Source organism: Barbus barbus (assembly GCF_936440315.1).
Source record: "Barbus barbus genome assembly, chromosome: 40".
Classification (NCBI taxonomy): Eukaryota; Metazoa; Chordata; class Actinopteri; order Cypriniformes; family Cyprinidae; genus Barbus; species Barbus barbus.
This window is the reverse complement of record NC_136718.1, coordinates 16,224,882-16,239,262: the sequence shown is the minus strand read 5'-3', so window position 1 is coordinate 16,239,262 and position 14,381 is coordinate 16,224,882. Positions and strand designations below refer to the sequence as shown.

The 14,381-nt window shown below is 39.1% G+C and overlaps 1 protein-coding gene across 3 annotated transcripts; it reads left to right on the top strand.

Annotated features, from left to right (window-relative positions):
* Positions 1 to 847: 847 nt before the first annotated feature.
* LOC306859665 (la-related protein 4-like) lies at positions 848 to 14,021 on the top strand. Of its 3 annotated transcripts, XM_079400817.1 has the most exons (17): positions 848 to 1,436; positions 4,707 to 4,833; positions 6,426 to 6,569; positions 6,729 to 6,816; positions 6,937 to 7,073; positions 7,154 to 7,257; positions 7,342 to 7,452; positions 7,534 to 7,587; positions 7,673 to 7,888; positions 7,987 to 8,090; positions 8,879 to 8,920; positions 11,086 to 11,295; positions 11,640 to 11,691; positions 11,786 to 11,944; positions 12,026 to 12,150; positions 12,230 to 12,422; positions 13,595 to 14,021. In XM_079400817.1, the coding sequence occupies exons 1-17, from the start codon at positions 1,323 to 1,325 to the stop codon at positions 13,982 to 13,984; spliced, it is 2,370 nt and encodes a 789-aa protein (XP_079256943.1). In that variant the 5' UTR covers positions 848 to 1,322; the 3' UTR covers positions 13,985 to 14,021. The 3 variants fall into 3 exon arrangements, with proteins under 3 accessions (XP_079256943.1, XP_079256945.1, XP_079256944.1); XM_079400819.1 differs by lacking the exon at positions 8,879 to 8,920; XM_079400818.1 differs by lacking the exon at positions 8,879 to 8,920 and having other exon boundaries at positions 11,083 to 11,295.
* Positions 14,022 to 14,381: the final 360 nt, after the last annotated feature.

The following is a 14,381-nucleotide window of genomic DNA, read 5'->3' as shown; positions in this document are numbered from 1 at the left end:
TTAAATGCCTTTGGTTTTCTTTTTTTAATTTCGGAGGGAATGAAAAAACTAAGCCTGATATATAAGCCTAGTAAATATTTAAGTTTAATGCACACAAGCAACCACTATTTTATTTTATATAAATATATATATTTCCATTACATATATAAAAGTATGAACAGCTGAACCCATGCTCTTGCACTATTTTATTTGATACAAAAACTGACTTAATATAAATTCTTAGACAATTAAGATTAATTTCCTATATAAAGTAAACTTTTATACAACTCTCCAGTCAAAGAACTATGTTCACCACCAGATGTCAGTCATGAATAATGACCAGATATTGTCTTAATTTAAATGTACTGGTTGGGTGAAATGCTCCTTTACACTCTTAAACTTTAAAATTGTTAATTTGATTAAGCCTTCGATTGAATAACATCTGCCTGTAAAACATCTCTGTATTTTGGGGAGTTTTTTTTTTTTTTCATGTCGTTTACTAAGATTTATCTGCTTATCTTCAGAAGAGGCCTTCACAGACACGCTATTTAATAAATAAATAAAAATATTATAATAAAATTATAAAATATTATAATAAAAAAGATGGCAGAATTTTCATTTTGGGTGAACTATCTCTATACAAATTAAAAATGATAAATAATATTTGCGTTCTGCAGAAGAAAGTAATGAGTTTATTGTATGTTTAGACACACACACAAAGAGAGAGAGAAGATGACAGAAAAAGAGTAAGCATAGAAGGAGTAGATTTAAATATTTATTAGGAGAAAGACTCTTCTTTTGGCAGGCAGCTTGTTGTCAGCCATTGCTCAAACCGGAAGCTCAGCAGATCAACTTCAGAGGGTATCAAGAGGTCGCTGAGGAGTGTGGGACGGTGGCGGACTGTGTTAATGTCTGCCTACTCATTGGTAAGGTGCGTGTCCCCTGTGTCCGCGTCGGTCGCCCGTTTAGGAATGCACCCTATGGCACTGGTGCTTGTGTAAATCGCGAGGAAGGCGCATTAGGAACGAATTCGCTATTTTCGGCGCTTGCGCTGTCATTTTCACTCGTTAGTTGACAAACGTCGGAGCCTGCGCCGTATTTGTCGATGCATTGATAGCTAGCCAGCTAGTTAGCAGGAGAACTAGCCATTCGGTGGCTAGCCAGCCAGCTCGCATTCTGAGCTTTCATTACCGAGCGCTCAATAAGTTCAGGTTCTTCAACCGCACCGCCTACTGTGCGCATACTGGTTTATTAGCTAACTAACAGTTACTCAATCGGCAAGAAGGGTGACTCGAGGGGGGCAGGGAGAGAACGACGGAGGCGCGGTGAGCCAGCAGCGGCCGATGAGTTCAGACCAGGGCGGAGAGCCGCAGCTGCAGGAGGAGGCTGAGCCGGGACCCAAACCCCGTGGGGAGGACGAGATCACAACCGGGACCGGGGGAGACTCAAGCGTAATGGTGAGTCGGGGCCTCTTCACCCCTCCCCAACAGGACGATCGGTCTCTGGCCGTTGCCCTTCTTAAAAATAGGGTCATAGGAAGTATGATCGCTCGCTATATAAGGCCATCGGTCGGTTCACACAGCTCGCAAGCTCTTACATCACCTAAATTGCAAGCTGGCCATGTTGTCTAAGACGCTTCTTGTTGGCAATTGACAGGGTGATTCATTAATCTCTTATTTGGCCCGTTTACAAAAGCCATTTCTAATCTGCGGCTGAACTTTGCAGCATGTTTGTGGTTTTAGATAGTTCACATTTATGAACAGAAAAGACAGAATGACAGGAAAACGATGCAGTAAAAATGAATGTCTGTCAGTCTCTCACATCCTACCTGATATCTCATTTTGAGTTATAAAGCACTTGTTTTCTGAGATGGATGCATAAAAATGTTAGTTTTTTTTTAAATTACCAAGACATTTACAGTGTCTTTATATAGAGGTGTGTATGTGCAAAATAATGCAAGTCGAAATTATATTTAAAATGTTTATTTATTGTTAAACCTGTATCTGCCATGATACGAATCTCCTGTGAAGCTGTTATGGTAATAAACGCAAATATATCCAACCTTTTCTTTTTGTACTGAATAAAGAAAGTTTGACAAGACATTTACATTTTTGGCTGAACTGGCCATTTAAGGCTGTCGAGCATGACAAGAGTGAACCGGCTAAATTAGCCCATATGCTAGCGAAGATGCACGTATAAGCATTTTGCTTGTTAGTAATATATAAATTCATATTTTGGCCAAGAGATACTGATTTTAGTCGACAAATTCACCCGCTGTAATTCACTCAGCGGCCTGCTTTCATAAGTTTATTCACGCAGTCATATGACACACATGAGCTCAAGTGAAGTTAAAACCCAACAGATGAACTCCAAATAATGTTTATTACACCGACTATGGAACTTGATATAGTTTTCTGAGTAATAATCAGGAAATATTCGTTTCATCTCGTCTAGCTGTAAGCTGACGTTCTTCTCTTTTAATATACCAAACATTTCCTGCCCTGTAGCTTTGGGAGGACCCGTAGCAGCCCGGTTTTTTGGAGAGTGAGTGACAATATGTCTGCTTTCGGCTTAAATCTTCAGGCTGATATCTTCTAGAAACACTTTATCCTAGTATCCTAGAGGGTCTTTTAGTGTTGTTTGTGTAACGGGTTCATGAAGCTTAACAGCTGTTTTTGATAGTTTATGTGGAGGATGAGGGTTAGGAAGCAGGTGGCCTTCTGAAATGAGCAGGCACAAATTATTTTGGATGCACAATTTATAGCCAAAATATTAAACGTGTAATAAATTTCTGGAGCTGAAACACTCGTCGTCACTCACATATGCTGTTCCAGACACGAAACTACATGCTGCGTGTACTATTTATTTATTTATTTTGGTTGGTGGAGAAGAAACATGCTAATTGGCCAGTTTTTCTGAAATGTTGCTCAATTTATTATTTATTGAACTGTTGTATAAAAGCAAAATCACACTCGCCATAGTGCTGTTTTATTCAAGTAGGGATAACTGCAGGCTTGCAGGGTTGCCGCGGGGTTGTAAAAGGTAGTAAAAGGTAGTAAATTAAATTATGCCAAATTAAGGCCAGTAAAAAGTAGTAAGCGTCATCTGACGAGGTAGTAAATTTGACGCGACGTGTACGTTGGGCGCCGCGCGCCTAGAGCGGTTCAAGCTGGTACCTTGACGCCGGTTTCACACTGCAAGCGTAAGCAGCGCGTATTTTTTTCGGCGCCCATGTTAACGGATGAGAGCGTTCACACATCACGCAGGGGCGGCGCGGCAGCGCAGAGCAGGAGCGGCAGTGCCGCGATCGTTTCGGCGCCGAGTCTATTTTTGCTGCGCTGCTTACGCTCAATTAAAGTGACAAAGCATTGATTATGGACAAAATACACACCAAGAACCAAGGCCTGTTGTGACATCTTGATTAATCCCAGTCCTATGGTAGAGTTCCCTCTTACTTGAATGTAGCTCACTCACTTGCCCTAACACACGTGCACACTCACATACACCTAGTTCTCTATCTCTCTCCCTCCCAGTGTTGAAATTAAGTTATAATTACCTCATTAAACTGTGATAAAATGTTATTAATTCATTTTGGAAAGATATTTCATGTCTTTACTTGTCACTTTAGTTAACACTTTACACTGCTACAGTTGAAGTTTGAAGCCGTGCTGGTAGTAAAAATATTTTGATGGTAGTAAAATAGGTAGTAAAAAGGTAGTAAATTCAATTAAAGAATCTCTGTATAAACCCTGGCTTGAGCAATGGGCGTGGCGAAAGTTTAGGGCGTGCCAAAAGGTAGGGGCGTGGAGAAAGGTCTTAATGATTGGTCGACAAAGCTGTCTGTCAGGGTGTGGGGGTAGGGTTAGGGGTAGATTTTGTTGTACTGATTCACCTTTCGGAACGCCTCATTTCAGCACGCCCATTGCTCCAGGCTGCAGCTACCCCCGTCTCGTTTTATTGGATCGGCTCTCATCCTGTGAAAGCTGTCTGTTGTTAGGATGAAATGGAACTGTGAAAAACAAGTTTGAACCGAAACAGTCAATCTTTACTTGTTTGGCTGCAGGAACTACTGGGGAAAAAAAGGATTGAACTTCTGCTTTAGAGACTGCTGCTGTCTTGAATGAGAGGCCTTGTGACCAATAATAAAATGGTAGTTTTGGCTGTTCATGTGTTGTAAACATGAGCCCATGTGATTCTGCTCACCTCGTGCTGCCTTTGTGTGTTAGTATTGACTGAAGGTGTTGACTGAATTTATTTAGTTCATTCTCTCACCAATGTGTACCGTTTTAACACACATTTTTCTTTAATTTCTTAAGCACTCTTGATTAGTTGCAAAAAAAATCCCAGCACAGTATTCATATCTGTGAGAAACAACCCATTTTCTGTATTATGCTATGTTAATGTTTTCAAATTAGGCTATTATCGTTAACTGAAGTACCATCTTTCATGTCTGGTTAAGCACTTAGCTTTCTCCGTGGGCATTTTGGGTTGCTTTTGAGGGAGGTGAATTGGGCTCATCTGTCATTGCTCTCAGTGTCACTCAAGACATGTAAACAAACCTTGGTGTCATGGGAACGACACAGGAAGTGTTTTGCATGTCATGCCTATAAAGAGAGACCAAAAAAAATGAGAATGAGGAATGTCAAGATAACCATGCTTATACTATAAAATGTCTTTTGAAGATTTACGGTTTAATGAATTCATTGCATTTCCTTCTATTGTTCCAGGTCACTGCTAAAGGAGCTGGTCTGAACCCTAATGCCAAGGTGTGGCAGAAGATCCCTGCAACACAAAGCGAAGCTCCTGTGGATGGCACTGTGGCCTCCCCCTGGTCCCAGAACAATATGGCTGAAGGTAAAGGAAATTTCCATGCATTCTAAATCTCAATTCCATGCAACTGATTTGTTAGTGTTTTTCCAGAATGCATATACCCTACAGTTCAAACATTTGGGTGGATAAGATATTTTGTAAACATTTAAAGTCCCTTGTGCTCAACAAAGCTATGTTTATGTAATGAAAATTTCAGCAAAACGGTTATATTGTGAAATAATACAATTTAAAACAAATGTTTTCTATTTTTTTCAAATGTAATTTATTCATGTGATGACACAGCTGAATTTTCAGCATCCATTACTCCAGTCTTCAGTGTCACATGGTCCTTCAGATGTCCTTGTAATATGCTGATTTGGTGTTCAAGAAACATTATTTAATTTGTGAAAACCGTTGAAAAAGCGTTGCAATTATTTAGAATTATAAACGTCTTTAGTGTCACCTGACCAATTTAATGCATCCTTGCTAAGTAAAAGTATTAATTTATTTTTAAAAACCTGACTGAACCCAAACTTTAAACAGTAGTTGCAAAGCATTTGTTTTGATGGTCTATGCATGTGCAGACAGATGGCTGTTGCATTATGTCTCACTTTTTCCTCAATGTTGTGCCATACACACAGTCAGTTTAGACACTAAGTCAAAGGTAAGTAAAAAAAAAATAAAAAATGCATCTAGCTGATTTTGAACACATGTACAATCAGTATCCTATAGAAAAGCCTCCTAAGAAATGCATTGGGTTAAATTTACACTGGTCCTCCTTAAAGGGATAGTTCCCAAAAAAGAAAATTGTCTTTAATTACTGTACCACATGTCGTTCCAAACATGCAAGGCATTTGTTCATCTTCGGAAGACAAATTAAGATATTTTTGATGAAATGCGAGAGCTTTCTGACCCTCCATATAGAGCAAGGAAAGCAGTCCCCAGCTATATCATAACTAGTTTCCTAGCTGGGGGCTACTTTCAGGCACTGCATAATATCACTGCGCCTGCTGCACCCACGGTACAGCAGCAAATTTCCTTCATTATTACGCTGGAACGAGAATATAGTTCCTAGCCATATCAGCCTAGAAAATCGCAACTTTTCATTTTCCGTCGGTCTTAGTACACGATGTAACTACAGAAGAGTCAAGTTTTAAATGAGAAAATTATCGAAACTCTTTAGTCATTTTTGGTGACCAAATGCTAATGGTCTAATCCGATTCAATGATCTATGCTAAGCTAAGCTAAAAGTGCTACCACCAGACGGCAGATGCGGAGATCAGCTGAATGGATTCTAAAATGGTAAAACTCAACTGTTTAACTCTCGGGGAGTTGTGAAATGAGCCCATTTCCAAAAAAAGTGGAGTGTTCCTTTAAGGCCCAGAAATGTACCAAGATCACTGACAAAATAGTCCATGTGACATCAGTGGTTCAACCGTAAATTTATGAAGCTACGGGAAATACTTTTTGTGTGCAATAAAACTAAAATAATGATTTTATTCAACAATTCCTCTCCCCCTAGTCACTCTCTGCCTCCATTATGGAGAGTACCACGACACACAAAAAATACATAATAAAATCTCGTTCAATGTATTTATGATTTTAATTGTTTGTCACTTGTTTCTTTGTTCACATAGATAACTCTGTAGGTAAACAGTACACGCCTGGCTTCTCCACCCCTGAGGACAGCAGCACCGCTGGTACTGTAGTAGGTGTGGTGAATGGTATGGACCCCCCTGACCAAAGCTTCCCAGTTTCTGAGCACACTACAGCAACTAATGGTATGTGATGTTCATAATTTTGAAATATGATCTGGTTCATGTGTACATGTTAATTAGATAAATCTCCTAAATCCATCACTGCTAACTGTTGTTGGTCTTTCCAATCAGCAGGCATTTGCTACACACTTACCTTTGTTTATCCTCTTTGTTTACACGCAGTTGAGTCAAAGCTCCCTGAGGAGCAGCCTGTCTCTGAAGAGACTTTGCGCGAGTCTCTCAAAAAAGAATTGGAGTTCTGTTTCTCCAGGTAAGTACAGCCGTGTAATGCAATGTAAGCTTTCAATTTAATGCAGCTAAATAAACAGCACTTTATGGCAGTTCTCCTCCCTTCAGCCGTGTTTACTGATGCTCCTCTTTCATCCCACAGGGAGAACTTATCTAAGGATCTTTACCTAATATCTCAAATGGATAGTGACCAGTTTGTCCCTATTTGGACTATTGCCAGCATGGAAGGAATCAAGGTCCTCACAACTGACACGGACCTCATCTTGGATGTCCTCAGATGTACGTGCCTGCATTTTACATCTATGGTCCAGTTTTTTTATTCACAGTACAAAAATTTATATTGCAATGACCGCCTACAGCATCTCCGATGGTCCAAGTTGACGAAAAAGGGGAAAAGGTGCGGCCAAATCACAAGAGATGCATCATCATTCTGCGAGAAGTCCCTGAAACGACACCTGTTGAGGTGAGAAATATTATCAAGAAGTAGAAGCTGTGGCTATTTTAGGGATCCTCTTATGTTTATGTGCGTGTTTGTTGTTCTCATCAGGAAGTGGAAGCCTTGTTTAAGAATGACAACTGTCCCAAGGTAATAAGCGTGGAGTTTGCACACAACAACAACTGGTACATTACATTCCAATCGGATACAGATGCTCAACAGGTATGAATTTCTGTTGTTATTTAGAGATTAAACAAATGACTTGTTCTTGGATTTGAAACTAATTGGGTTTCCTCTATCCAGGCATACAAATATTTAAGGGAAGAAGTAAAGACATTTCAGGGAAAACCAATCATGGTTAGTTCTTTACAAAAATGTGCAGTGTTGAATTAATTTATACGTGTCAGATGGGTTCTTACCTTTTTGCGTTTCCTGTTCTCAGGCCAGAATAAAAGCCATCAACACGTTCTTTGCGAAGAATGGTTACCGCAGCCTGGACTGCAGTGTGTATCCTCAGCAATCTCACACTCAGCAGTCTCAGTACAGCTCCCCTCTCTTCATGCAGCCTGTTTACAGCCCCCAGCAGCAGTACCCACTCTACGGCATAGTACCTCCTACCTGGACGCCATCTCCGACTCCATACTTTGAGACACCCCTCGTAAGTCTTTCTAGTTTGACTTGGGATGCACCTGACAATCATTTTTGTTGTAATGATTCTTTTATTTCATTATTTTAACTGAATGGTGTTTTCCACAGGCACCCTTTCCCAACAGTGGTTTTGTTAATGGATTTAGCTCACCTGGACACTACAAAACTGGCTCAACTTCTCTCAACCTTAGCCGTCCCTTTAGCAGGAACCGGTAGGTCAAGTTGGGCTATAATTATACCACCAGTTTATTTTGAATTAATTAACTGTATAGTTCTAACCTCACCATAGAGTGCAACAGGGTTCTGGCAGTAAATTCATTTTCTCTGTAAGGGAATTGATGGTAACTTCTAAACCGTTAAAAGACAGCATTACTGTGAGCTGTGAGGTTATAATCAGTGGTATATGCTTTCGTTGAAGCTATCAGCCTGCATAATTTCAACTTTCTTTAATTTTAAATAATCGTGTTTAGCAGTGGAATTCCTGGTGGAAAAACTACATTATCCATGATTCTACACAAAATTTCCACCAATCAGAGGACTGAAAGAACACTTTAGGGCTCACCCACTCTCATGAAGCACTAAGAATGATGTGATAGTCTCCCTACACTCTCAAACTACTTATATTAAATTAAAAATTAAATCTGTTTTAATTTGTCATTCACAATGTTTCTTGGGAGTGTAGTTCTTTGCCTCCTTAAAGCCGTTATGCACAGTTTTGTACCTTTGTCTGTTAGAACTCTTTAACAATGTCTTTTTTTTTTTTTTTTTTTTATCCCAATGAGAAAAATTACTGTAAGAATACTTTCAGAACCAAGGCTGCTGTAAAATGGTGCGGGCACTGTTGTACTCTATTATAAAGGATGTCTGAAACCTGCATTCCCATTTTTTTATTTGATACAAGAAGTTAGAAAGTTTCATTCATGTACAAGCTTCTTTTGTGTAGTGTAAGAATGTAGGCAGTTGCAGTAGATCACTTGGATATGTTTTACTGTTCCCACAGTGTTCCACTCTATTCAAGAAAGAATGTAATAAATGCCTTCAGGTACAGCTTCAAAAACTTCAAATATCAACAATCATCAATCCATTCTTACTATCCTCTTCAGACAGCTAAAATACCAACTCTGGTGTTTAGCTCTCAAGTTCAAAATTCTGTTTTACTAACAAAATTGAGTGGGGGAGGGTTAAACGGAAGGAGAAAAGAATTACTGCAATTATTATCACCTCAATATTTCCCTTAGCTAATTATTTTGTCTCTTTATTATATTGCACTCAAATCATTAACACTAACAGCTTTTTATGTTGAATGATCTTCATGAGCAGTGGTTAAACATTTCTGTATGTTTTATTCATTTAAAGAAACATTTGGATTAAGGGCTGTCAGAATTAATGTGAAAGATTCAATTTTAGTGCATACAATTTTGCCTAGAATTGCTAAAAATGTATTAATTATCTCTAAAACATTATATTTTACTCCATTTACAGCCCTAATTTAAATGCCTGAAGTGTGTTTACGGCAGACAATAAACCAGAATATACAGTGCCCTCCATAAGTATTGGAACAGTAAAGACAAAATTGCTCTGTTGGCTGTGGAGTCAAGACATTTGCAAATATGAGCCAAAACTGCAGAATGTCATATTTTATTATTAGCCGTTTCAACATGTTTTAGCAAATAAAAAGAACAGCACTTTTAGTGTTCATCCCACTCATTGATGTGAGCATAAGTATTGGGACAGTTGAACATAAGGCAGATATAAACGATTAAAAGCTATTATTTAGTTGCAGATCCCTTGCGCACAATCACAGCAGTGAGTCTGTGACCCATAGACATCACCAGACTCTTGGTCTCATCCTTTGAAATACTTTTCCCAGCCTTTAATGCAGCCAATTCCAATTGTTGCTTGTTTTGGGGAGTTTCTGCCTTTACTCTCCTCTTCAGCTGGTGAAATTCACGTTCAATCGGATTTAAATCTGGAGATTGATTTGGGCAATCTAAGACTTTCCATTTCTTTGCCCTTATAAATTCCTTGACTGAACTGGCAGGGCGTTTTGGGTCATTGTCCTGATGCAATATGAAGCACTTCCCTATGAATCTGGTGACATTTTCTTGAATATTGGTAGGCAATATGGTTTTGTACCCTTCCAAATTCATTTTGCTACTGTCATCATACATTAAGTCATCAGTAAAATTCAGATGGCCTGTTCCTGAGGCAGCCATGCATTCCCATGCCACGACACCACCTCCACCATGCTTTACAGATGAGGCTGTATGCTTGGGATCATTTGCAGTTCCCTTTTTTTCTATTTTTTGCTTTCCCATCACTTAGATAAAGGTTCATCTTTGTCTCATCGGTCCATAAACACAGTTTCAAAGCTCTTCTGGCTCACCTTTGTGCTCTTTTGCAAACTCTAATCTTGCCTTTCTATTTATGGTGCTGGTCAGAGGTTTGCATCTTGCTGTGTAGCATCTGTAATTCTGTGTCAAAGTCTCCTGAGGACAGTAGATTGTCAGAGCATCACCCCAGCTTTCTGGAAGTTGTTGGTGATTTTACAGACACGTCTTTTAGGGTTCATTTTCACAGCTTTTATGATTTGTCTGTCATCAACTACTGTTGTTTTCTCAGCTGATCAGGTCGTTGTTGGTTGCTGGTGTCGCTGTTGGTTTCCAAACTCTTGATTTCTCCATGCCCTTTGTTTTTGCTAGAGCTCTAACGGACTTCCTCTTTTCTTTTAGCATCCAAATTGCTTGCTTATCTCTCAAAGTCAGCTCCCCCATCTTCATCTTGGCTTGTGTGTGTAAAACATCTGTGTGTTGAATCACCCAATAATATAATGTGACATTCTGTAGTTGTGTCTCATATTCATCTTTTAATCATATTTGTAAATGTCTTGACTCCACAGCCAACAGAGCAATTTTGTCTTTACTGTTCCAATACTTTTGGAGGGCACTGTGTGTGTGTATATATTTTATATATAATATTAAATTGGGATGGATGCCAATGTAAGCTCACTGGCAGGAAATTACTGGTTGTAATGCCAGAAAATGCCTGTTTGTCTCCATTTTTATTTAGTTGCATGCTGCCCGTTACTTGAAGAATCATCATCTACATCTATACTTGTACATACAATTATTAGCAAAAAAAAAAAAAGAATGACTGGACAGAAGGCACTGTTACTTAGAAGCAAATCTGTTTCTGCTTTTTGAGTAGGAACCATGTGAAGCCTCAGACGAGGGCTAATGATGGTCTGTCTTCCACTGTGTCTCCGGTGGCTCTTGTGGATGGGCTGTCTGGCCTGCACAGTCCCCAGCCTCCCTCCAGCGCCGGGCCAGTGCTGTCATCCACTGAGCTCAACTCATCCTTTCCACACCTAGCTTCCAATGATCCAACTGACGATGGTGCCATGGCGGGACGTGGAAGGTTTGTCAGGTTTTCCTTTCTTAATACTGAATGTTATCTATTGTAACAATGTAAATGTCTTTTACTGTTGCTTTTGATCAATTTAAAAGGTTCTTACTGAATAAAAGTATTAATTTCTTTAAAAAAAAAAAAACTCTTACTGACCCCAAACTTTTAAATGGTAGTGTATAAATGATCAAAAATGATCTGGATCCCATGTGACCTACAAAATGTAATCCTTTTATTTTAGTTTAGCCTTGTGAACTAGTGCAATTATGGAGTGTTTCACCTCTTTAGAATGTCATTTTAATTCAATTTCAGTCAGATTGCACATTTTGTAAATTTGTATTAATCTTTTGTTTCAGGAGAACGACATACAGAGGCACTCGAAGGCGGCGAGAGGATGATCGCACAACAGTAATGCATTTCTTTTTTTTTGTGTTGCTGGTTATAGTTAAATTTCTTATTTATGCCTTCTTAATTGTTTTTTTTTTCTTGTTTGTTTCCACAGAGACCAGTTCCTCTATCTCAAGTGAAGGTACCGCCCCCCAAGTTTGACCTGGCTGCCTCCAACTTCCCTCCGCTGCCTGGCTGCTCTGCCAGTCCGCAGGGGGAGCCTGTGCTGGAGAACCGCCTCTCTGATGTTGTAAGGGGACTGAATAGGGAAAAGGTATGTTAAAATACGATAAGTATTAACACCAAACTGATTGTTTTTGTTTTGCTCATTGCTTGTTGTTTAATTTTTCTCCAGCCGCAAGATTCGAACAAAGAGTCCGCTGCGAGTCCCGCAGTCCCAGCCTCAGAGGAGACCGTCTCCAGGCCTACCCAGCCTGTAGCCAAGATGCCTGCTCATGTCCCTGATCCCATGACCTCCAGGTAAACGATCGTTACTAATGACTGGCATTCTGAATCTTGTTTTTATTAGTGTCTGAGTTTTGCTACTTGGGTTTTGTAGCTCCAACCACCTGGAGAAGAAACCAGAGAAGGTGGAGCCTCCTGTTTATAAAGAGGCTGTGACCTCTGCCCCCGTCGCAGCCGTGCCACCCACCCCTGCCCCAACAGCACCTGGTCCAAAGCCTCAGGCCAGCTCGGCCACACCTGCAGCCACCCCCCAATCTAACACTGCCCCCTCCAGTACTCCTGCGCTGGTGAGTTATCGCTTCTCTCAGACTGACGGTTATATTCAGAAGGGCCAAGTAGTGACGTGACTGTCTCTGGTCTTCCTGAAGAACTATAGACTCTGTGTTCAATGGGATGTAGGTTCAAGAGCCCATTCTTTTCTCATTTTCTCTCTCCACTTGTCCATTTTTTTTCTAGTCTGTCCTACAAACGAAACAGTCCTATTCTAGATTTAAGAATTTTTAAAAAAAAAATTAATTTTTTAAATTTATTACATTTATTTTTTGTATTTACATTGTGCAATGTATGAATATATTTCATCATATTACAATAAGTTTTATATAAAAATTATTTGTAAAATGTAAATATTGCATTACTACCATGTAACTTATTTGTTTTTGAAAACTGGTTAAACCATATAATAGTATCTATTTATTTTATTTATTTACAGGGATTTAATTTTTTTTCTTCCTTTTATACATATTTCTATATTTTCTTACCTGTGAAGTATGACCCTTGTGAATCATTAATGAATTATTTATTACAAAACGCTGGGTAACAAATGTTTTTAACATAATACAGTAGAAATATTTGCCTTTTTTAACTAATCAAAAGTATCATCAATTTTGATAACACAGCATATATTTAATTTATATTTGAGTTTTTCATAGTTTTGTTTTATATATTTTAAGATCTGAGTGTATTAATCTATAAAATAAAACCTGACAAAACATTTAAATCTATAAATATAATCTTAATATAAATATTTTCTGTGGTAACCCCTATGTTGAATGTTTGAAATCACAGAAATTAAGACAGTTCTAAATATTAGTATTGTAGTTTTACTGATTTTGGGTAAAATAAATTGCCATTATTTTTTATTATTAATACCCTTTTTGCATTTTACAGTACAATATTATTTTGCAATAGTAATGGCTTTTTGTTTAATTCATTTTTTTTTCCTTAGCTGATCACGTGCCATTTATTTATTTACATATGGTTTGTATATTAACACCCTTCATCTAACTCAAACCTAAAACCAACATAGATTCAACTACGTCTCCCAGATATTTCCATATACCACAGCTATTCAAAGGTCTGCAACCTATCTGTGAATATGTAGCTTAGATGCGTCTCCCAGTACTTAAAGGCTAGTGCAAATTGCGAAAACTTTTTCTAATTTGTCCCCTCTTCTCCTCAGGAACCTCGCAAGCTCAGTTACGCTGAAGTATGTCAGAGACCACCTAAGGATCCCCCTCCTCCAGCATGCACTTCCAGCCCCATCAATGCAAGCACGCAGCCTCTGAGAGAGCTGCGCGTCAACAAGGTGGAGGAGCAACAGCCCTCTAGCCCTGCAAACAAACAGGAGCGGCCTCAGGAAACGGGGGGGAACTGCAAGGCCAGGGAGGGCCGACCGGCCCGTGACTCCCAGAGCTTTTCTCGCAGCAACGGACCCCCCAGAACCAGTGCAGGGGGGTTCAAGCTGCGGGAGCAGCAGAGACGCCCTCCTTTCGGCCATCGCGGTTCCCCCCAGGGAGGTTCCAGACACACTGGAAAAGAGCAGAACATCCCCCCCATATCGCCAAAGTAAAGACTCTAAACAGAAATCCTTAATGTATGAATATTTACACACGCATATATAAGATATATATGTAAATATATATATATATATATATATATATATATATATATATATATATATATATATATATATATATATATATATATATATATATATATATATATATATATAAGAGATGAAATATGATAGAAAATTCAAAATTTCAAATGGTATTCACCTCTCCTGCCTGGAGCACTTCCAGAGGAAAAGTCTCATGAAGTGACAATGCACAGACTGGGGTATCCAGGCAAAACGGGCATCAGAAATTGGAAGCAGTTGTTGCTTGCTGAAGGACGCCATCGAATAGGAAACACACACAAAAAAAACAAAAAAAAAACATTTTATGCTTCTAACTTGACAATGTCCC